The following is a 24,544-nucleotide window of genomic DNA, read 5'->3' as shown; positions in this document are numbered from 1 at the left end:
CTCATTGTCAGGTAGAACCAGACTTAGTTATCACAACACAGTAAGTCCAAACATCAGATCCAGATCTGAGTTTCAAAACTGGAGCTTGGGCATCAGACAAGAAACTTTTGAAAACAGTTGTTGACTGCAGAGATGGAATGCAACAACACGTGATGCGGGGGAAGCTTAGTTTGAAAATGCTGGTTAGCTTTAAGAGTTTCTGCCAAAGGTTGTGGTTCTTAAAAGTTTTGTTGCTCAGGAGTCATTTTGTGATGGCTTTGCCATCCCCAGATGCTAATTGCTTTAATGCAAAGAAGATGGTAGTATAGAAATTCCTCTCCAATTAGGTTTTTGTGAAGTTCAGGGTCTTACTTAAACACAAAAGGCATATTGGTATAAAGTTAGTATTTCTTTTAGTGGATATTAATCTATGTTACCTAAACACAAAGTCAAGCTGTGAATGAGGCTATCTGAACCGCATGGCTTAAAGCAGAAAGTGACTTTGACCCAAATATCCTTTAATGCCCACTTTAGGAAAAACAGGAAGGCTGATTCTTCCACACCAAATAGGAAAATATAAGGCTTAGGATAAATGTACACTGACTTACATTAGTGTGTGACAAGTGGCACATAGCCAAGAGAGAAGATCAGTGGGCTGTCTGTAAAAGGAATCGACTATGAAAACAGATGAGTGGCAGACTAGGATTTGTTCCAGTTGAAAACAGTTTAGTGAGCTTAGGTCTGAGGAGTTGTTGCTCTTTCTTTCAGGATGAGTGTCCTATTACAAGGCATCCATTGCAAGCTCTATTTATTTGGTCAGTTCTTCAGAACAAAAAAGAATTGTCAAAAGTCATTTGGGAGCAAGTAAGTTGAATTCTCCTTTACTCCTCTTTGCAAATATCACAGTGGTGTTCCTTGTCTTTGGTTTGTAGGCTTTTGAAGGCTCTAGATCCATCTTCAAACACAAAACCACAAAGATAATTGCTAGATGGCTCTGCAAGTAGGCTTAATATTACCCATTTTGTGTTTGGGTGTGGATTTCTTACTTTCCTTTCCTAATGTCACGTGTGAGTCAGCAGTCCAGCTAGCATTTACCTATAGTTGTATGTTCTCATCCACGCTCAAGCTTGGATGCTGAGTTCCCAACCATTCCATAATATGGATGTGTTCTCATCACAGGTATTTGATTGAAATCCATTTTTAATTTTGATTAGACAGTAAATTTAGTGATGATTGTATCCAATACATAATTTGCAGGCTGTAAATGTGAGGCTAATGCAAGCAAAGCTACTAGATGCTCCTGTTTACGTTGGTCTTCATGTCTGAAATGGAGTGCTTCTTCCCTGTATGTGTTGATACAAGTTGGTCTGCATGTCCGAAACATTCCCTGAATGTGTAGACATTTTGAATGGAACGGACTGACATAATCTGGGCAGTTCAGGGTACACACAACTGATCCAGACTGGTGGAGAGTGAAAACAGTAGTGTAGCTCATGACGGATCAGACCCTCTTTTGTGAATCTTCAGCCAGAGATGCAAAACTGATATGTAACTATTAAACACAAGACTTTTCAGACTGGTCACAAAGTTGCTATTGCAATAGTACGCTGATGGTTACCACTTGTTTTGTGGAACAGGATCTTCATTTGCCAGTCTTGACTGGGAACTGAGCAGCTGCAAAAAAGGGGGATGATTTTTAAAGAATCTCTCACATTCTCTTTGCAGAGGGCTTTGCATGACTTACCCCTCTCTCTCTCTAGACCAGAGGTTGCACTTTGGCAGCCCTTGGGGCCAGTAAGCTCCTGAAAAGCATGGCAAAAGTGAAGAATGATATAAATGCTGCTGGTGAGTCTGAGGAACTTGCTAATGAGTATGAGACAAGAGCAGTAGGTAAGTGCCTTCTTTAAGTCCTTCAGAATTTTAATAGAAGGGGTCAGGAAATTGTTTCCTTTCTTGGAACATTACTTGTTTTAATGATCTTCAGGTCTGATGTGTAGCAATGATTGCATAGTGATGTTTTTATTTTGTGCAGAAAAACAAACTGATAAACCTGCTGGTTTTTATTCAGTGAATTGCAAGGGAAGATAATTCATTGAATTTGCCTGAAATGCTGCCCAGAAATTCAGCCTGATTTATGAAGAGAAATGACATCTCAAAAGGAAGTAGAAAGAAAGCTTTATTTAGAAAACTAGATATCCAACATTAAATGCTCCCCTTTAATGTCAAAATGGGTTTTTACTGCTTGGAAATCTTTTCCACACCATCTGTTCCCAGTAGAAACTGTGTCCTGTCTGAACAGTTTGCCTCCAAAAGTGGGTGGGGGGGTTGGGGGGGAAAGGGTTGGGTTGGTAGTGAATTTCTTTCATTGGGAAGAAAAGCTACCTAGCTCTAATGGCAAGGCTGAAGAAGGGTGCACAGAAATAGCAAGACCAGAGAATAAGAGAAGCTTTCTGCATGAGTGCTGGTAATATTCAGGTTGAGAAGAGCTGGCCTTCAAATTTGGAGGAGCACTTTTGTGGACTGAGAATAAATTGCAGGTAAAAAGTGGATTGAATTACTAAATTCTGAAATGCAAAATCATATACCTTCCTTATTCTAAGGTGACAAACAATACTGTTGCTCATTGAGAATGCAGATCGAGTTCAGGTTTTCTTCTTTTTTTCTTTTGTATCACCTTCAGTTTCTCCATTTGCAGCAATTGCCAGTGATTCAGAATTGAGCCCTGCATCTCATGGGCTGGAGTCACCGATAATTTTTTATTTAATGAGGGTAATGGGTGACAGGAGAGCAGGGGAATGTTCTTTCTTTAAGGACTTCCATTTCATGAGCAATAATGCTAACGTTTCCTCAGTGTCTAGTTATCCTGCAAATTATTCAGGGAAACACACAAGTGAAAGCCAGCACAGTTGGCAGACGCCAGAGCAGGGATTAATTTGTAGCACCCACAATTTGTACCACAGGTAAGCTTCAGTTTGCACTGGATGGACCTTGATTCCTAAACTCGGAAGGAAATATGTTACAGTGGGGCCTCTGGAGCTTTATTGCAGGTTTTGACCTTGTTCTCTTGTCTGGTGCAGAAAACAGTGAGTCGGTAACTGTATTGCTGCCCAGTAATTTGCTGTCATCACCATAAGTTGGTTAGGTGTCAGTTAAGGTGTAATAGCCCTGCAGGTTGAATAGGGAACCATAGAAATGTTGCTGGAAAGGGCTTTTGGAGGCCTCTAGTCCAGTCTTGTCATTGAGTTGGTGTTACCACCATGACTAAATCAGTTCAGTCATGGCTTCATTTAGCCAAATCTTGAAAATTTCTACAGATAGATATTGTTTTATAGCTCCTAAAAGCAGACCATGTTTGTTCCTTTTCTCGGGCTCATGGAGGCTAGATTGACCAGTTGAACTTGAGCATTATTTTCATTTGTGTGTATATCAGCACAGCTATTTCACTATCCACTAAGGAGTAGTGCAAAGCCACACTGAAAATATCTTGCTTGTTACCAGAAAGTACTCCTACTTCACAAGGTGAAAACTGCTTAAATAGACTTACTTAAAGGTATCTGTATGACTCAGGCCTGATTATTTAGCAAGACATTGAGAACTGAATGGGTCCCATTGAAGTCTGTCAAGATCTGTCTGCATATTGCAGCGTATGTGGTAATACCAGCTGAAAGTATTGCTGTATGTGTGCAACTTTGCTGTTATGGTAACAGCTGCTTGTGAAATGTCTCAGAAAATGTGCTGTTGAAGGGTGTCTAGAGAAGGCTGGTGTGTTTTATAAGAGGCTGGATTGTTCTTAAGGGCAGTTGTGCTCTGTCGCAGGTACACCAACAGAACCGCCTTCAGGTGGGAAACGTCCAGAGCTGGAAAGAGAAATATTTTCACACTCTGCATGCATTGTTAGTTGCAAAAACTGTGGGCAGAATAAGATGCTCGTACCTCTTCTAAAACAACTATGTTAGCAATGCATTTTCTAGTGAAAAAACATCAGATTCTGCCCTTGTTATTCAACTCTGCTATTAATATGGGACTACTGTGACTAAGTCATTAGATCAATGCTAAATGAATGAAAAGAAGATGAAATAAGCAGACACACTGAGTCATCTGAGTATGAGAAGTTAATATTTTTTACTCAGCTTTTTAGTGCAGAACTCGACTTAATGCTGTTTCTGTGTGAGCTGATTCAATATTACAGTTTTCATCCAGACATGAATTTTGTATGAAAGCCTAAGGGGTGTACAGCAATGCACATGTTGTTTTACCATGCTGAAAATGCGGAAAGAGTTCTTGCATCTGCATGCTTTATTATAAATGTTATACTTTGGAAGTCACTGAAGACAATTGCCCCCAAGTTGGTGGGAAATGGAGTCTGAAGGTGAGGCTCAGTGTGGGGCTACCTCTTTCCTCCAGAGCTGTTCACTGAGTGCTACAGCAATGATGAAGATCTAGCTGAGCAGCTGCTGACCTATTCCTGTGAAGCCTGGGGAGGGAGCAATTGTCTGGAACTAGCAGTGGAAGCTAAAGACCAGCAGTTCATTGCCCAACCAGGGGTGCAGGTAATGTCAGTGGAAAGACAGCGTACAGATTGCTGTAACTCTTGTGATCTGGGTAGCTTAAAAATGAATATTATTACTGTGAAAATGCTACATCCCTGTGAACAGCCTGTGAAAAGCCAATACTCAGACACTGTTCTTGTGAAAGTAAGGGCCTCTGGGCGAGGTTTCCCCGCCATGTGAACACTGAGCTTTGTACGGTCACAGCAAAGCTGTGTCCTGCAGCACGCTCACAGAACCAGCATCTGTAGTGATGTGAAATGCATGCCAGGGAGCACTAATTGTGACTAGTGGAGGATGGGGGTGAGGCTCCTCTTCTTGAAACAGGAGGTGGCTGATTTGCCCACAAATATTAAGTCAAGAGGGGAGGACTTGATTTAGAGCTGTAAATCATAGTGGGCTAGATGGTAAAGACTGCCTGAACTGACTTCTCCCTTGGCACAACTCCGTGTATGCACTGTGTGCATGTACTGCCCAGCATAAAGTGCCTTCTAAATCAGGTCAAGTTCAGTCTCATTTTGAACTCCTCATCATGTAGACTGAAGAATGGCTGGACTAAGGAACCAGCACACTGTTACTGATGCAGACTTTCTGTATTGTTGAAACAGGAATCCCAGTTGCCTTGATTGAAATCTCAAAGTTTTGTGTTTTTTTTTTTTACTAAATCTAATGTCCTGTAATAGCATTCCTAGGTTATTTTGTTACTGTTAGAATAAATGAGGACATTTTCTTCTTCCTTGCAGAATTTCCTTTCTAAGCAGTGGTATGGAGAGATTTCAAGAGATACTAAGAACTGGAAGATTATACTGTGTCTGTTCTTTTTCCCATTAATAGGCTGTGGTTTCATCTCATTCAGGTAATCAACTGGCCTCTCATTAGCAGAAGCAAAGAGAGCCAACTAATCATAGAATCATAGGGCAATTCAGGCCAGAAGGGACCTCTGGAGATAATCTAGTCCAACCCCCTGCTCAAAGCAGGGTCAGCTAGAGCAGGTTGCCCAGGACTGTGTCCAGTTGGGTTTTGAGTATCTCCAAGGATGGAGACTCCACAGCCACTCTGGGGAACCTGTTCCAGTGTTCAATCACTCTCAAATAAAGATATTTAATGGCTGAATGAGCTTATGACAGATCATGTCATATCTCTGATCTGGAGTTAAGAAGTGCCAATTGCGTGTCTGTAGTCAGTGGATGTAGAACAGCATTGCCTTTTTAGTAATGTCCTGTGCTAGACTGCACCTTTCTCATTTTCACTTTAATGAAGAGCACAAATGTTTCCAGGTATAAAATCTACACTTTGAGACCTTGTCCCCTCTTTTAATTCCTCAGGAAAAAGCCTGTGGAGAAGAGTAAGAAACTCTTCTTGTATTACGTGTCTTTCTTCACCTCCCCCTTTGTGGTCTTCTCCTGGAATGTCATCTTCTACATCGCTTTCCTGTTGCTCTTTGCCTACGTGTTGCTTATGGATTTCCAGAAGGAACCTACCGTCCTGGAGATGATCCTTTACGTGCTGGTCTTCATTCTACTTTGTGATGAAGTGAGACAAGTAGGCAGCGCTTGCAAACCAAAAATGTTTAGTGCTAGATTAAAAGCCTTGTGGTTTTCCCCTCCTAATAGCGTAAGAGAGTGCAGGCTGCTTCTAAGTTACAGGGGAACCACTTCTTAGGAGATATGTTCAGGCAACTCAAGGCATAATGAATATTTCCCCACCCACCCTGCCCCTGATGTTTAGTTCCTACTTGTGCCCCAGTAGCTGCAGTGTCCGTGCACCAAGTGGAATGTGTTTGACTTTGAGGCTGGGTGGATAAGGTGATGCCAATGGAGATATTTCTTAGGAATGCTTGGCTTGGATTGCCAAAGAAGTTGAGAATAGGAGGTTAGATTTAACACATTTATCTGGGTACATACATCTAGATCAAATGATTCCTGCCTCTCTTGTCCACATCCCACCCCTCCTTTTTTTTTTTTTTTTTTTAACCAATGAGCAACATATCATTGTGTATTTCTGTTTATCTTTTAATCATAAATACAGGTTTTGCTAGTTTCACGTAGTCCCAAGGACCAGTTTTGTACTGCCTGCATTGCTTGTGTTGGTGTGGTGTGGGAACAGCATGTGGGACTACCTTTATAGCCAGCTGTATAGCTGATACTTGTCTCACTTCACATGTAAGGGGGCATATGAAATATGTTGGTTTTCAGGCAAGCTGGTCTCTACCAGTCAGTGTTCAAAATAGTGGGAAGATGCTGGGGAAATTGGAAGAGAAATGGGGGTGTGGTTTCAGTGCAGTGCTGCTTTCTGCTTGTCCTGTAAGGAATTATTCTCCACATGAGCGTTTGTGGGTGGCCTGCTGGATCAGACTACCCTGCAATAACATTTCTTACATGAGCTTGAATGACGTTGCTGAGTGTTGATGTTACTGTGCTTAACTTGCTGTGTGATCTTTTTCCCTTTTAATATTCAAGGTGGTACCCTGTTTAAGGCAAATTTACTTGCTAAGGAAAATGGGGGGGGAAAGTAAAAGACTCTGTTGCAATGAAAACACTAATGGAGTGTGTGTTTCTGCTGATTTAGGTTCTGGTGTCTCTGGACCTGACCTTGTACTTCCTGTGTGTACCCAGCAAAAGTCCTGGGGAAATGCTTAGGGGTAGAAACTTTTTTTCCTACCAACGTCACTATTTCTCACTACCCTTAGCAGGTAGAACAACTTCAGATACCAGTAACCCCATTAAAAATTGGTGGCCGTACCAATTTGATTGTGGGAGTGGAGGCAGCTAAAACAGAGAAATTATTTAAGATTTGAAGTTATCTTAAGTCACTGTCCTGGCTTCAAACCTATTTCGCTAAGGAGCAGAACGCAGAGTAATATCCCAATCCTCTAAGCTTCTCAGGATAATTTCTCCCTGGCTTCCTCCAAGATAGATTGTGTGTGTGTTGCTCTAACTCTGCAGTCAAAATAGTATTTGTGTCCTTCATATTTTCTTTTAGAAAGGGGGATGTTTCAGATTTTGTTTTCACATCAAAGGAAAAGTAAGAGTAGCATTGCCTGGGGTCCCACTATGGCTGCTGCAGTCAGATAACTAGTTCTGGGGAGAAATCAGCCCTCTGATTAGAGTGTGGTGTGTCTGTATAAGTGCCAGCTACTAGATGTTGTTTCAGATTTAAAGCAGATTGTTTCACCACTCAGGAAAACTGAACTGTATCTGAATGATAAGCCACAGGCTCAACCCTCTTTTCACTTCTGATGGTCCTAGAGATTTTTAACTAGCCGGAGCTACTTTCTCATATGCCGTTTAGGGCTGTCATGGCAATAGTGAAATTGGAGATGCCTTTTTCCTGCTATCTTCTTATCCATATGGATGTAGCCTCCAGCCAGGTGAGTGGGTAGACTTGTGGGATGTGGAGGAAAGCCCTGTTTTCTCAAATAGAGAAGGAATCTGGACAGAACCTCGGTGCACTCTTAGCAGTGGGAACTGCTTGATACTTGAAAGACTGAACTGCATTGCAGTCTTGGTTGTTCTCACTTGTTTACACACATCTGCCTGTTTTCTCTCTGTTTCTGCTTTAGACCAAAACCTGTTTCCTTTCCTCCATCCACAACTGTGCCCTTAATAGAAGAGGCATCAGGCTTAAACCTGCTGCATTCAATACAGTTGTAATGCAGTGGTAGGCTTATTGTTTTGTGAAAGACATTTAGACCATATGTGTCTAGCTGTTCACATAAAACACTGCTTCACTGTCATGTATAGCAAGACAACTTATGTTTGATTTAGGGAATTACTAGACAGAGACAACCTAATGTCATGGGTGTCAGACATGCTGTCCCCACTCTGCTCAACGTTTGGTACCTTGAGTAGTAAGAAAGATATGTATGGGTCCCAAGATGATAAAGTAGTGTCTGGTAATATCCTGAGCCTGACACCCTTGTGGCTGCTATGACTCTCCGTCCTTAGCAATGCATCCCATCATGTGAAGAAAATGCACCGATTGTGCAACTGGAATAGCAAAGTGGGTCTCTTTTCTGCATTTAGAAGAAAACGCCCCTCAATCTCTGTTTCCTGTGAAAGTACTGAAGACAGAATTGCCTTCCTTGGCAATGGAATGCCAGTTATAGAGAGATAAACTGATCAGTACTCTACTATGCTTTGATTATTTCAACAAAAAATAAAAAGAATTATGATCAGGGACTCGGTCTATTTCTTTGGGCCTGGCAGAGGTTTCTCCTGGTTAAGCTACTTGTCCTGATGAGTCACCTCCAGACTGGATCCAGAAGTTGGTTCTTGCACAAACTTTGGATCCAGGGTGCAGTATCTGTCAATCTGCGAATAGGCAAAGATTCTCACTAGACTTGCAATGCAGAAATAGAGAGCCAGGTAATTAAAAGAATAAATTAAATCTGCATCTTTGATCAAAAGCACATGCATGTAGCCAGGGACAGATTACTGAATGAGCTCTGTGAAGAAAGAGAAGCCAGAATACTTCAACTGCCCCAAAACAGAGACACTGCTGCCTCCCCCCAGTGTTTCATTTGCTTTTATTAAGTCACACCAAGACTCCTCTGACCCATTTGGCAGCAGTTCTGCTGGAGCATACAATGATCTACCCTGAGTTCCCCTGGCAGCATGTGTATACACATGTGAACACTTAAGTACTTCAATCTTAGGTCTTGTCAGGGCTGTTCCTTCACATGCACAAGCATATGTGTGGTTGGGTTATGTCCTTTTGTTTGAGCACAGTAACTCATACTGTGGTGCGATGTTTGTGTCACTGATGTGCTTAACTGGTCGCAGTGCAAGAGCATTAGCTTAGGACATCTGGACTGCAAGAGAAAATGTGTTAAGGAGCTCTAAACATAGGAAATCTTGACCTATAGTCCTCTTAGAAGTTAATGGTAAAAACACGTTGCCAGTAATTTCTGGCATTGCTGGATATATTAAAAACCCTATTCTGGGGGAAACTAAAAGCAATCTGAACTCTGGTGTACCTATTCCGTGTGACAAAAAATTAAGTGGGGTGGAGTACTTACCATGAGGACATCCATTGGAGAGAGGGGAGGGGAGGATGGATGAGCTCCCCATGGCCAGTGCTGTGTGGTGGTTACTTTCTGCTCTTTTTCCTTCCCAGTGGTACATGAATGGCAGTAAGTATTTCTCAGATCTGTGGAATGTTATGGATACGTTAGCAATCTTCTACTTCATAGCAGGGATTGTGTTCAGGTGAGTAGTATCTTTTCTTGTGGCCATGTTATGGCTTTGCTTCCTTTCTGGGTTTTGACTACAGCCTGTAATGAGATTTTGGGAAACGACGTGTTTGTGAAACTCCCTGCTCTTTGTGAAGGCCCCAAATACTGTCAAGTCTTGACTCTAAATCTGTAAAAGCAAATAAAGAAATATAATAAAGTGATTAGGGAATATCTGCATGCAATATTTTCTCTTTTTTGTTTAATGGAAGTTGAGTCTTTCCGTGGAGTCAAAGGTGGCTTTACTAAACTGAGATCTTCCTGGGCCAGCTGGGCAGCCCTTCTTAATGCCTAGGATTGGATGAGCATATTTAGAAGATGATTGAAATAGGCTTAGGTTTCATGACAATACCTTCAAGACTTGCTATATAGAACATATCAGACAAAGCTGCAGGATAAGACAGTTAATAGCTCAGTGAGTTATAAGTTCTTCAGGATTTTTCCTGGCTCCTGCTATTGACTATTTAGTATGGTAATCTGGACTCTTTGAGCTTTCCTATGTTGTATTTAAGGGGACTGTAATTGTACCTACAATAGTCTAACAGAATGTCATTAGCTCACATAAACTGTTTTACATGAATGAGTGAGTTAGCAACCATGACAAAGAAATGATGGAAACACATTTTACCACGTAGTTGTTCAGTCACCTGTAACTTAGTTCTTGTTGCCTCAGTGCAACAGAATGGTCATTGTACTGTGAAGTTTTTGGAGGGCTGTGGGAGTAGTTAAAGGTACAAGATAGTTAATAGTTTCAGAGGGGAAGAGGAGACATGGCAATGATGTAGCTAAGATAAGAAGTGTGTAAACAAGGCATGCATTAACCAGTTCTACCACCTGTTGTCAGGTGGTGATTGGTGGGAGAGCACGGGAGCCCTGGATAGCAGTGCTCTGTTTTCCAGTTACTTTCCACTCCCTGTTTCAGTATATTTTTACCTGATTTCCACATGCTTTACCCAACGCTTCTCTTTATTTTCTTTTACTGTCTCCATCAGGCTTCACTCATCTGATGAAAGCTCTTGGTATTCTGGGAGAGTCATTTTCTGTTTGGACTACATAGTTTTTACTCTGAGGCTGATCCATATTTTCACAGTTAGCAGGAATCTAGGACCCAAAATTATTATGCTGCAGAGGATGGTAAGATTCTGGCAGCTATTCAAGAGAGTCTAAATAAATGATGTGACACCTTTTTTTTTTTTCCCTCAAGAGCGAAAATCACCACTGTTCTGATGATGGCAGCAAGTTCTCTCCTTCTCTTAAATCTGCTAAACAGGATTAATTAAGATTTAAATAGGACCTAATTAAGAGCAGGGCCTTTTTCTCTCCCTGTGCATAGGGAATGAATAAAGATCAGGCTGAAGAACAGAAGAGGAAATTTGTTTCGTGGTAGCTTTTGTCTTACATGTCTCAAATGTTTCAGTGGTATATTCCATCACTCTTGTTTCTCACACGAGCGTTCCCCAAACAAGACAATGATGAATGGCATAGGAGGAAGATTTGTCTTCCACTGCATCCATTACACAAGTAACTGGAGAAGTGTGTGGTGAGGAGCCTCTCATGCAGTGGCCGGGCTAATTATGTCCTTTGAAGCTGGAGGGGATGTTTGCTAGCAGACTGTGAAAGGTAATAGGAAGACAGTGGGATTCCATAGAATACAGATGTGGCTTACTGTAGGTGTGGGAATGAGGAGCATTGGAGAGCTGGGAGTACGTCTGCTTGAATTTGTGCATGTCACCTGGAGCTGATCCTGTATATGGAACTTAAAAAACAGCTATGTGGTGGCAATGCAAGTAACAGCGTGGTCTGCAGCTTACACAGAAAGCCTTTCTTTTGCCATGTACCACTGCTGCAAAGCTTAAGTCTAGAGGTTACCTGGTCCCAGAGTGCCTTATCATATGGAAACAACAACATAGGATTGTTTCCTGTACATCTTTCTCTTGTTTGGCCTTCTGCAAAAGGGATGAATTTTTGAGTAAGTCTAATAATAAAGATGCTTGGGGCTAGTGGAATGGCAGATCTTGGTGGGGGTGGGTCGGCAACAAATGGAGAAGCTCATCTGGGATATTACCAGTATTCAGTTATCTGTATATTGTAAGAGCTAGAAATTCATGAAACTGTTAGCCAGAGTGTCTGGACTATAAATGCTGGTTTGAAGCTGTCCAGAGTGGCATTTTCAGAAGTTGTGGCTGCTTTCACCTGACACTTGGCTGAAGGGTCTGCAGCTATAGGTGTTGCATAGTCTTTGTATGTGGATCTTGCTTTCGTGGGTGGAGCCTGTCTGATGCCAAGGGGAAATCCTGTATTCTGAAATGTGCCTTGGAGTGGGAATGGTCAATTATTAGTGTACGTGTGTTGGTGACTGTAAATTTATGGAGCAGTTATCTGAAAACTTGCATTAAAATGGTGCTAACCTGTGTGGGCTTTTCTAATATTATTCTTCACTCTAATATCAAGTCAGAGAGAAAAAAAAAACATGTGTGGCTTGCAACAGGCATGCAGTGGGGCACTGATGCATTTGCTTATTGTCCTTTTTCAGATGATAGATGTGTTCTTCTTCCTCTTTCTCTTTGCTGTGTGGATGGTGGCCTTTGGTGTGGCCAGGCAAGGCATCCTGAGGAAGAATGAGCACCGCTGGGAGTGGATATTTCGATCTGTCATCTACGAGCCATACTTGGCTATGTTTGGCCAATACCCTGATGATGTTGATGGTACCTATTTTCTGTGGAAAGCTCTCCTGGGTGGGTGGAAGGCTCTGTTCTTTCAGTGCTTGTCCAGTCCTATGTTGACCCCTTTCCTCCAAGCAGCAACAATGCTAGGTTTTGTCTGACGGGGAGTCAAGGAAGGAGGCGGCCACACATATTGTGGTCAGTAGCAGTACCTGGGGCTGGACTCAACAGAAAGGGGGCTCACTGTTTGCTCTCTGCTCTTGCCCTCTGAGGTACCACCTACAACTTTGACCGCTGCACCTTTTCTGGGAATGAGTCCAAGCCCTTGTGCGTGGAGCTGGATGCCAACAACCAACCCCGCTTCCCAGAGTGGATTACCATTCCACTTGTCTGTATTTACATGCTCTCAACTAACATCCTCCTTGTGAACCTGCTTGTGGCCATGTTTGGGTAGGTAATAAAGAACTGATCACTTGCCTGTGATCTCTATATCAATAGCTCTCTGAGAGAGGGAATGAAGCCCTGGAAAATGGCATGAAGTCAGACCTTGGAGTCTGCTTGTATCTTTTGCAGACGAATTGCTGGGAGTAGTCTGGACAGAGTTCCCAGCTTGAAAAAGACCTCTTAATTGAAGGGTGGTGTGGGAAAGGTGAACAAAGGTAACAAATCCAGCATTTCTCACAGCAGTCTGATCAAACCTGGTACAATGTGCCGGGGGTGGATTGCTGCCTGTCCTTTTACTACTTCTCTAAGCATTCTTTGCACAGTGGGCTTAGCACAAACCCCTGTGTTTCACACAGGGGGTGATAGCTGGGTCAGTCCTTTGCAAAGTATGAGTTGCCATACAACTGACCTTGCTAGACTGAATAAATGAGTTACTATCACAGTCTTTTTATAACACTATAGTTTTATTAACCGGAAGTGCTGTGTGGTGATGACGTGTGTGTTACTGCTCTGGTGGCCCTGCTATTTCTTGTTCTGACTTATACCACAGGCAATGGGCCACATCTCCTTGGGACATACAAAAGGACTTTGTCTTGAAAAATGCCATCACCTCTGTTTTTATATGGTAATTTATCTGTCTGTGGGTCTACCAGTCAGGAGGTCTATTCTGGTATCTTGTCAAGTGTTAGACCATGCAGATGGATCAGACACCTGAAATGTGGTGCTGGTAACAGCTGACAGTATCACAGAGCCAGCACTGATTTGCCAAATAAAAACGGTCACTGTTGTGCACATTATCACATATACATGGGCTGCACTGGGGTCAGCAAGAGAAAACCATAACTGGTCCTCATGGAAAAGTTTCCTCAGCTTCTTCCAGAAATCTTTGGTATTTACACTGCAAGCTCTGACACAAAGTTGAGTTAAAAATGGGAAGTCCTTATATCAGACTTGTGGAACGTGGTGCCCCCTGTCTCGCTTCTGACTTGTGAATACAGTTGGATTGGTGCTGTGGCTCTGTTCTCCTTCCCAGTCCTGCTTCTTTTCTGCTTTACACTCCCTTGCAGCACAAAAAAATTTAAATACTTACAACCCCTGAGCATAATTTTTGAGGTCCTCTACGTTTATTTTTGCACGTTTGGATAGTACCTTGGCAGTGACTGGCTTGGAAGGAATTTGCTTTGCAACAAGAGTATTTACAAGAAGTGCCACTTGGTTTGCCTCAAGAGCTTCTTGATGCCAGTGCCAATTTTGCCTGCCCTGAGATGTATTAGTGTGATGAGTTGAGAAGCCCTTCAGCTACGGGATCTGCTCTCCCCTCAGCTCTGAACCTTTCTTCCCATGCTGACCTGGACTCCAAAGATAAGTCAGAAATGTGATTTTTGGCAAGGCAGCTAGGACTGGTACAGCATATCTATTTTTTATTCATGTGTGTTCCTAACTTGCACAGGACCTGGGAAGAGAAGACCATGCTTATACTCCCTAGAAAGGGTGAAAGCAATCCATGTTAATAAAGAAAAGTATAGCAGTAAGCCAGCTCTACCCTAGAAGCCTTTGATATTTGTTAAAACACTTATTTTAACAACATCTAACAGTAAAAGTTCTGGTTTATCCAATTATGCCAGTAAAACCCCTGTTTTTGCCAGTTTGGCTTATTTTGTGGAAGGACCCAGCATGAATTCTCTAATGACAGTCTCAGAGCTTTACACAGTTCATTTTAACAATAGACTGAACAACTTAATCAAGCAGCAGCACTGGATTGTACTGAACTGAGGAAACCCGGTGGGCAAACAACAATCCCAGATGTTTTTTTCCTTGATGCAGTTAGAAATGCGTGAATCTGTGATGGCTCATCCTAAGACCAGTCTGTACATAGTATTTGTCAATCTTTAATAATGCTGATGTCTATTAGATATGAGTCCAATCAATGTCTCTGTATGTTATAATTGCAATTATATATTAATTTTAGCAACAGAGAACCCAACTTTTTCTTTGCATCCAGTATGCATTAGCTAAAAAGGGGGAATATTATATTTTAGATACTTCTGAAATTCAGGACTGTATTTATCTTCTAAAACAAAAGATAATTTCCAACAGGTGAAGGTTTTATCTTCTCCTGTGTAAGGGTCTGATAGGATCTCAACACAGACATTTTGGATGTAACCATCTGCCATTTAATGTCAGCAATGAAAGGTCAGGCAGTCTGTGAGCTGTTTGCTCTTGTGGGTGCTGCTTTGCTGGGTTCATACAGTGCTTAGTACAATAGGTTTCATCCGTGCCTGGAGCATTCTGAATGCCTCTACTAAAAATCTCAGAAGCTTTTCATTTTTTGTAAAAGTTCTTTTTTTATGTTTGTTTCGGTTTTGTTTTGTTGTGGGGTGGTTTTTTTGGTTGTTTTTTTTTTTTTTTTTTTTGCTTAGAAAGAAGTTAGCTGATGAATTAATGAGACATGGTATCTTGCAAAGAAGCATGTGTCTAGGCTGGAAGAAAATTGCCTAGAGCTAAGGTAGTGAAAGTATGTGGAGCATTTTCTCCCTATTCCTATTTCCTATTTCTCTCTATTCCTATTTTTTCCAGATTATTTGTAACTTTAGGTTGGTTTTTTTAGTATTGACTTAGTTCCACCCATTTTCAAATTTCTCTCTAAAAAGGAGGACAAACTCAAAAACCTCCTAATCAGAAAAAAAAATCCAGCTCCAGGATGACTTTATAAAAACATGCCCTGGTACAACAAAGAGAAAAGCTGTCTTACTTGGATCTGATGGATGTCTTTGAATAAATAATGCTGTATGTATTTTCTTTTCTTCACCTGTTAGTTACACTGTTGGATCAGTACAAGAGAACAATGACCAGGTGTGGAAGTTCCAGCGTTACTTCTTGGTCCAAGAATACTGCAGTCGCTTGACTATCCCCTTCCCTTTTGTCATCTTTGCCTACATACTCATGGTGATGAGGAAATGTTTCAAATGCTGCTGTAAGAAAGAAAGTAAAGAGCCATCTATTTGTTGTGAGTTGGATTATTCCTTACTGTCTAAAAGTCACCTCTGTGGCAGGCGCATTGCAACTCTTCCATGGCATACTGTGCTTAAACCAGGCAGTTAGTGTTTTGGTAGGAAATTTTCAAGGGCAATGTAGACCTCCACCAAGGAGGTGGTTGTACTGGAAATGAGAAGCAGCTCATTCATGTTTTCTATCAAATGCAAACCCACTATGTTGCTGGAAATCTCTTGAGTAAGATTCAAATCAAAGCCTGTGGCTGCTTCTCAGCCATAATCTTCCTTCAGTACTTAAGGTGTGCTCTCTCAGGGATATGGGGAATTATACTCCTGACTTCTCATGCTAAAATTCCAATTGAGCAGTGTTGTGATTCCCGCCCCATAGTAGCTTTGGTTTTGGTCGAGTTGGAGAGCTTTTGTGTTTTACAATGAGACCTGCTCTGCTTGAATACTGTGCAGAGTTATCCAGTGCTTTCTTGTCCAAGCCATTTCAAGGCAGAATTACCTCATGTATGTAAATCAATCAAGTCTTCAAATTAATCCTATTAGTTTAGGGCTGTCTAGGACTTCCTAGCTTTGAAAGTTTTGGGTTGTTTGTGTTTGTTTTTTTTTTTTGTATTAGAGCACTGAATAAATTCACCCAGAACCTGCAGCAGCTGAAAGCTATCTTCATGGTTTGCATGAAAAATGTAAATTTGTCAATAGTGTCTGATAGTGCATCCCTTCTGCATTGCTCCCAAGTGTCAGAGATCCCTGATCTTGCATGCTCTGAAAGTTTAGGTAAATTGTATAAGACAATTATACAATTAATTGTCTGTCTTAGTCTCTGCTTGCCACTCTACCTTCTGGAATTGCATTTCTTTCTGTCCCTCCATTACAGTCTCCCAGCTAATACAGCTAGGAGCTGCTAGGGCAGCCTAGTAGACCACAGTCTTCTCTTCAGAGGCTCTTCTGCCTGCTGGTGAGTGACTGAAAGAGAATGAAGAGTCTCCTGACCCTCTGGGCATGGCCAAATGGACAACCTGCCTCAAAAATGCAGGAGTGGCTGACTCAGTCCTGTAGCTATTCCCCCCTTATTTACTCTGTCAGAAGGCACAGATATGAATTGCTTTAACAAGCTTCCCCTCCCCGCCCCCAACAAATGGAACATTTTCTCTTTTTTTAATTGCCATTCGGCAGCAGATGAGAGAGGATAAGTTGAGTTAATTGACAGACTTATTCCCATCCATCAGCAACCTGACTGTTGCCCTGCAGCACAGGCTGGATTTATTAGTTTAGGAGAAAGATGCCTGCTTTGGGGTATAAAATTCCTTAGCGCTGACTAAATCATTTTGGCTGTCCAAATCACTGTTTGGTTTCTTTGCTGGGGAGGCTGTTTAACTGCAGATACTACTGTCCAAGCGATGCACAGTTGATGTTGCAGTTCTAAAAGCAAATGAAAGAATTAATTAGAGCCAGAATATCATTGTAGTTGAGCTGGTGACAGGAACTGGGAACTGCATGGAGGAAGCACATTAATGTATTGTCTGTTGCAAAATCCTGGCTTCCCTACTTAACTCTTATGGAAATGGTTGGGGTTCTGGTGCTTAAATGCCTGTTGGTATCTGGGAGAACAACTGAGGCTGTGTGAGGTCAGGGGAGAACTGGGTGGAGGAAATAGGACTTCAGTCATTTGCCAGCTATGGGCTTCTTCTGTCTCAGCTAACTTTTTTTCATTAAAACCCATGTGGTTTGTGCTGTCCTGTTGGAACAGGATAAAATGCAGAAGTATTATCCTGGAGGAGTTTGACTCAAAGTGTCACTCCTTAATTTACAGAATCAACAGGAGGTGCCTTTTACAGAAGACAATGCTTCATCATTTTGAAATGTTTTAGTTCAATGATAAGTCATACAACATGGTTCTTAACATGTGTTAGTCTTAATGATACAATATGGGATAACGTATAAAAAAGTGGAAATCTTAAACCCAGATAGGAACCTTCTGGAATGTCCTTTGCCTGTTGAAGCATCTGCCATTTCACAAAGCACTCATGTTAACCAAGATTCAAAAGAATTCCAGAAAGACTTTTGGAGCTTCTTGGGGTCTTTGTTTATATTTTATTTTTTTAAGCAGCTCTGGTTGCCAGGAGCATACAGTAAAATGCATTAATGTCATGTTTATCAGAGGTGTGTCACAGACATGAAGTGGGGCTGTGAAGACTCTGGATGCAGAGAAGGGAATCATTAGCCTCAGGTTGCAAGCACTAATCCAGCCTTTTTGCACCTTAGCACCGGAAAGACAAATTAACTGAATTTAGTGTTGTTGTTTTTCTTGATATACATTTTCTAGGCTCAAAAAATGAGGACAATGAAATTCTGGCATGGGAAGCTGTCATGAAGGAAAATTACCTTGTCAAAATCAATACCAAAGCAAATGACTCATCAGAAGAGTACGTCTGCCCTTCTTTGTATTCGCTCTCTTAACTTTCTGTTGAATATTTTTAGTGAAGGCAAGTTTTCAGTGGCTCTAAATGTTTACAAACTAATGAGTAGATAAATAAACTCGGCATAAATGGGCCTTTTCTTTTTCAGTAAAATGATGGCTTTTTGTCAGCTGCTGCAGACTGTCTTCAGAAATAATTGATTAGGCTGGTAAAATGCTGATGGCAATATTGCAAGGGTTATAATGGCATATTATGCACACAGTAGCTGGGTAGATGTATTAAACACACTTGTTCCAAACATCTCTCACAGTATTTCTCAAATGATTTCACCTTTCTGTACTTGAATCTTTCTATTTTACCACCAGAGGAGAAAATTTTCTCTTCCTGTACTGTTTTGAGGTCTCATCGTGGAAAGCAGCCCTATAGTTGATTAGTTTAGTAATATGCAGTTAGCAGAGAATATTTAGTGTTAGACCTGGAATATCAAGCATTCCCACGGCATCGATCTATACAGAGGTCTGTACTTAATAGCACGAGTGGGAAAGACCTCTTGGAGACTGGAGGATGCTATTTGGAATGATAGTATTTGAAGGCTGGTGACTTGGGCTACTCTTCTCTGACTGCCATATCATGACACTTTATCTTTGGCATCTGTCTCAGTGTTTTCAGAGTAATAGGGTAAGAGGAAAGAGAAATATAAAGAAAGCTAGAAAACAGCAACAGTAACCTGCTGTGTATGATACTTTAATTTTGTAGCTAGCTTCCAGCAGCTTGAGTATTCCCCTAACTCAAACGTAAGGGAAGAGCTGTTAAGAATGGATAGGAAAGACCATACACTTCCATGTCCCTTTGCCCCTGCTGCAGACATTGCTGTCCACAAGTAAGTGTTTATGTTAAGACTACTCAGAGGCATTCAGCTTGGGGTAAGAAGCCAAACAAATAAAAAAAAAATAGCTTTTATACCGGAAGCAGAAGAGTCCTGACAAGGAAAATGGAATAGCGCAGCACTAACAGTAATTCATCTGTTAGATCACAGAATCACAGAATGACAGCGGTTGGAAGGGACCTCTGGAGATCTAGTCCAACCCCCCTGCCAGAGCAGGGTCACCTACAGCAGGTTGCACAGGATGGCGTCCAGGCGGGTTTTGAATGTCTCCAGAGTTGGAGACTCCACCACCTCCCTGGGCAGCCTGTTCCAGTGCTCTGCCACCCTCAAAGTAAAGAAGTTCCTCCTCATGTTAAGATGGAACTTCCTATGTTCAAGTTTGTGCCAGTTACCTTTTGTCCTGTTGGGCACCACTGAAAAAAGACTGGTCCCATCCTCCTGGCACCCTCCCTATAAGTATTGATAAGATCCCCCCTCAGTCTTCTTTTCTCCAGACTAAAAAGACCCAAGTCCCTCAGCCTTTCCTCATAAGAAAGATGTTCCAGTCCCCTAATCATCTTTGTAGCCCGTTGCTGGACCCTCTCCAGCAGTTCCCTGTCCTTGAACTGGGGAGCCCAGAACTGGACACAATACTTCAGATGCGGCCTCACCAGGGCAGAGTAGAGGGGAGGATAACCTCCCTCGACCTGCTGGCCGCACTCTTCTTGATGCACCCCAGAATCCAAGTTAATATACTTGCAATAAAAACAATGTCAAACCACAGCCCTGCTTTCTTGGAAGGATGAAAGACTGGTCTTCCCAAGCAGGTGCATCTGCAGACAATCTGTTTTGTAACTGACCTCTAGCTGTAGTTGCCTTAGCTCCACTCTTTGGCCAAAGATGAGGACTAAATCTCTTAGATCCAGATAGACTTCTGCAAAGCAGTTCTGCACAGTTTTGCAAAGCGGGGAGGGGGGCTAGCCAAGGCTTCTCTAATGCTTTGACTCAGTCCTCTCCTCTATGTCCTCTTTCTGTTTTCAGGATGGTGCATCGATTTAGACAACTGGATGCAAAGGTACTTGTGTTTCAGACTTCTCTGGGCGATGTGTCTCTCTCTGGTAAAACAGGTAGTGGTCCACAAGGAAAATGAGGATCACCGAGAGACGTATGCAATCTTTGTTACTATTGCCAGGGCCTCATTTTCACTGGGCGTTTTTTAATGTGCTCTTTTGCACCTTTGATTTCATATGTAGCATCACATTGTGCTGGAAAATGAAGTAGAGATATTCTTGCATAGCACTGAAGAAGTGTTTCTCAGTATTCCTTATTGGATGGAATAGAAGTAAAAATAACTTCCATCTTATAAAACTGCAATATTCTGCTGTGTAACAGGCCCATGAAACAACAATGGCAAGAAGGGGCATTATGTACTTACAATATGCCCTTCTCAAACATGCGTTCTGTCAAGTTTAGCTTCTAGTGCTGAAGGCATGAGGTCATTAATCCTTTTTGTTGGTTTGTTGAACCTCTGCTTGTAAAATTAAGTGGCAGTTCAGATGTATTATGGCAAGCCTTCAGATAACACAGGCAATACCTGCTGGGTAAACAAAGAATGCTCCATATGTATTGCAGGGTAGGAAGACCTTTAATTATTATTAAAATGACCAATTCTCATTTGATTCATGGAAACATCCTGTGCTGAAGCAATATAAAGCTACCAATCTACTAGAGAGCACATCATTATCAGAATTGTCATACAAGTATAATTTTTGACTGTGCGACTGGAAAGACCTTTACAATGAGTGTTTTTTTGAGAGCTTGATTGAATTTTGCCTCTGAAGTGGGGAGTTACATTGGTGTGAAGAACAGACTTTTTAGAAGTCCAAGAGTGAAAAGGCCCACATATACTTCAAAAGGTTTATTTTGATTGCTGTCAAATATTTTAGATTACAAAATAATAGCTTGCTTTCAAGACTGAAATGGAAATGGTGAGCAACCAAGTATGTGTCTAGTGATGCTCCTTTTGAAACTGAAAGGAAATACGATAACCTTAATTCTACACTGAAAAGTAATACCCAAATTGTACCTCTTATTCTGTGAGGGAATACCTTACAGCAAGCTGTTTTGTCTATTCCTGCCTTCAGCTTTAATGACAGAAATGCGCTTAGGAGTAGTGCCCTTGAGAGCAAGGCACTACAGGGATATCTCACTGTCTCTCACTTCAGATGATGTCCTAAAAACAAGTTCTGAGGATGTAACTGAGTCCTAGGCATGACCCTTGATCATGGGGTAAACTTTTCTTTAAATTTGATGCAGTTGTCCCAAGGAATAATAGAGTTCAGTTATGGCATGGGGAAGGTTTGAAAGCAGCTCCATGTGTCAGAATGAATGCTCCACAAAACTCCAGTGATCTGCAATCTTTGCTTTGAAGGAGCACAAAGAGATGGAGTATAGATGAGACCTTGTAGCTGTCATGATGCCTGCTTGCTAACTAGGTGAAATACATATGCATTAGGGCTCACTGCATTAATTGCATTGGTGAAAACTCTAATTGGGAGTGTCCTTTCAAGCACTGTTGCATTTGATATAATATTTGGAGAGCCAATTACTCATTACTCATATTACTTATTAGCATTGCTTTCCTGTAAAAAGCAATATTAACATTGCTTCATTTGCCACCACAGTGTGACTACTGAGTACAAAAAGCAGTCAGTTATTGCTTTCAGAGTGGTGGCTGTCACCCACAGGGTAGCCAGGATGGGAGGAATTCACATAAGGGGTTTTATGCCTCTTGTGGCTGACTTTGTATGGTATTTTCTAGGGTACGTATGTTGTAGGGTGTTTTAAGGTATTTACTACTGCTTGCTTGTTTTGTTCTCTTCCTTTCCCTTCATGCCAAGCTGTGATCATCTTTGAATGAGTTAGATTGATTTTATATAAACAAAGCTTATCTTTTTTTTTTTTTTTTTTTTAATTCTTAAGCTCTCTGATTTGAAAGGCCTTCTGAAAGAGATTTCCAGCAAAATCAAATGAATGCAGTTGAAATCCAAGAGCAGCTACCTGCACAGGGTAAGCCCTCTTTAAACCCATTCTCTGACTTGAATAAGTTATCAGCGTCTGTGATGTTAAATTGGTATGTCTCTGGAAGAAGAGTTAGTATTAATTATTGATGCTTGTATTGATGTTGTCTAATATTTAAAAAGAAACAAAAGCTTAATTCTCTTCCTCTTTTTTTTTTTTTTTCTGAAAAATACAATTTTCCATCTGTGTTTCTGACAGTTTTTGGCATGGTTTAAAATATTTTTTCTTCCCTTGTCTTTGAAAAACTGTGAATAACCCAAGGTTATTTTAGTTGTCTTTGTGCTGGAGACCCTCTGGAAAATTAGGAGCTGCAGTGCTATATCCTGTACAGTCTATTAATTTTAACACTGAAGAAAATAAAAACCACACAGAAAAGACAGAATGTTTATTTTCCCATTGTCAAAATGGGGCACTATGACTGATCATTATAGCCTTCCTGTGTCCTCTGCAATAAACTGTAGAGTGAAGAGTTAACCCAAAGTCTCCAGAGCTGCAGTTCAGTGTCTTCTCATAAGCCTTGGGTCCTTTTTATCAAGTTCTTCAGAGGAACTCAGTTGGAGCCACTGGTTCCAGTGGGATGTGAAAGGTTGGCAGAAGATCGATTCACACAGAGAACTTCTGTCTTCATTAAAGACAGCAGGTTAAGAAGTGTAGCTGTTGACAAGGGTAATCTGGAATGACCTAGCCTGAACATTTAGAGCCTGGCTCCTTCCACCATAGAGGGTTTTCCTGCAAGACAACTTATACCTGTGCCAAATGTTCCTGAATCATTTGTCTCACCATTTTTTAGGGATAACTTCATATTCACTTGACCTGAAGTTCAGTTTAGTTATTATTAGGACTTGGAATCACCTAATAAAATATACAAGGATCGCTAGTTACTGGGCTTTTTCTTGAATGCAGTGAACTCCAAGTCACCTAGAGAATAGGCTGTAGAATAATGGAACTCCGGAGGTCATCTAGTCTCCCCCCGCTCAAAACAGTGCTGGTTCAGATCAAAGGTAGCTGCAGTTTGGCTGAAAAATAGGTTGCAATTCAGTAAGAACGAATGCAAATTTTACAATTACCTGGGAATTACTGGCTCCACAGGCACAAAATGCAGAGAAATCTGATGAGACAGTAGTTCTGCAGAAAAGTGTCTGAAATGGAATATTAAATAGCTGGTGTTTCTTCGTCTGTGAGATGTATGAAGTAGTCCGCCTGCTGCTTATAGTGCAATGAATCCTCTGTTGGGTACAGCATCCAGTGTTAGCACTAAGCTTCAAGGAAGATGATGGAGTGGCTGGAGAGCGTTTGGAGCAGTGACAAGAGGAACTGCAAGTCTTAAAAACATAGTTAGTAGAAAGGAGTCAATGAAGTATGCTTAGCTAGACCGGGTAAGAAGATACCTGTTTATGATGGAGATTGTGGAACTGACCTCTCATTATATATAATCAGTGCCTTGAAGAAATGAAGTCCCTTTCCAGTTTATGCCTGGTAAACTATCTAGATGCCATCCTGGTTGTGGTCAAACTGGTTTGCTTGTGAGCTGTCCTGACTCTGAAGCTGAGCCTTGGCAGTCCACAGTACTAACGTCATGGTGTGAACAGAGAGGTTAGTGTCTCACAGGAAGCAGATGTGTGTATTATGCTATCTCATCTGAAAGGAAGTACTTTTATCTGCACTGACCATCTTCAGTATGAGATGCCGGATTGGCCCTTCCAGGTACTTTGCATGCAGGTGTTTCTTTTGCTTTCACTTCCTGATGACTGGTATCTCTGCTACTCCACTAAGACACCATGTTCTGGATGGGTTCCACAAAGAGCTCCTTGATCCCAAGTGTTGCACAAGGCATTCAGTTTGCTGAGCTGATGTCACGAGGATGAAAGCAAAACATTGAGGTGGGCTGGGAGCTTTACTCTAATTTTTTTTCTTTTGCTCACGCAGGTACCGATTCATCAAGATTATTTTCACAGAGCTGGCAGTAACGACCAAGCAAATGATCCACTGGAGTGTCAGTATCTCAGCAGGAGTTACCAGGATTTTTTTTTTTGTTTTTATTTTTTTGCTTGCTTGTTGCAAGATGATGGTAAAACATCAAGACGACTGTTTATCTCCTGGCAGGATTCCCCTGTTACCCAAGCTCTCCCTTTTCTTCATATCCCCTGATGTTCAATGGCAGCAAATAGTCCTTGTCAGCTGCTGTTAAAAAGCACTCCTAATTCCAAGAGTTCTGCTGCTGCTGCCAAAATCACTTTGCTTTTCAATTTCACTCAAAGGGGCCTGTTCATGGGTTTCCTTTATCCACTAATTGCTTGTCTTAATGAATCAATC

At 41.5% G+C, this 24,544-nt stretch overlaps 1 protein-coding gene across 1 annotated transcript in view; it reads left to right on the top strand.

Moving 5' to 3' along the window:
* The window catches only part of TRPM8 (transient receptor potential cation channel, subfamily M, member 8), a 42,014-nt gene extending 19,831 nt beyond the window's left edge, over positions 1–22,183 (top strand). Inside the window, exons 12-24 of the mRNA XM_009887561.1 lie at positions 748–843; positions 1,740–1,869; positions 4,384–4,529; positions 5,270–5,382; positions 5,852–6,068; positions 9,645–9,736; positions 10,752–10,893; positions 12,293–12,464; positions 12,695–12,872; positions 15,683–15,873; positions 18,192–18,291; positions 20,192–20,225; positions 22,133–22,183. Of these exons, the coding sequence (XP_009885863.1) occupies positions 748–843; positions 1,740–1,869; positions 4,384–4,529; positions 5,270–5,382; positions 5,852–6,068; positions 9,645–9,736; positions 10,752–10,893; positions 12,293–12,464; positions 12,695–12,872; positions 15,683–15,873; positions 18,192–18,291; positions 20,192–20,225; positions 22,133–22,183 (1,662 nt within the window). The remainder of the gene's footprint in view (positions 1–747; positions 844–1,739; positions 1,870–4,383; positions 4,530–5,269; positions 5,383–5,851; positions 6,069–9,644; positions 9,737–10,751; positions 10,894–12,292; positions 12,465–12,694; positions 12,873–15,682; positions 15,874–18,191; positions 18,292–20,191; positions 20,226–22,132) is intronic.
* The last annotated feature ends 2,361 nt before the right edge of the window (positions 22,184–24,544 follow it).

This window comes from Charadrius vociferus, unplaced genomic scaffold (assembly GCF_000708025.1).
Source record: "Charadrius vociferus isolate BGI_N301 unplaced genomic scaffold, ASM70802v2 scaffold136, whole genome shotgun sequence".
NCBI lineage: Eukaryota > Metazoa > Chordata > Aves > Charadriiformes > Charadriidae > Charadrius > Charadrius vociferus.
This window is presented reverse-complemented; position numbering and strand designations above follow the sequence as displayed.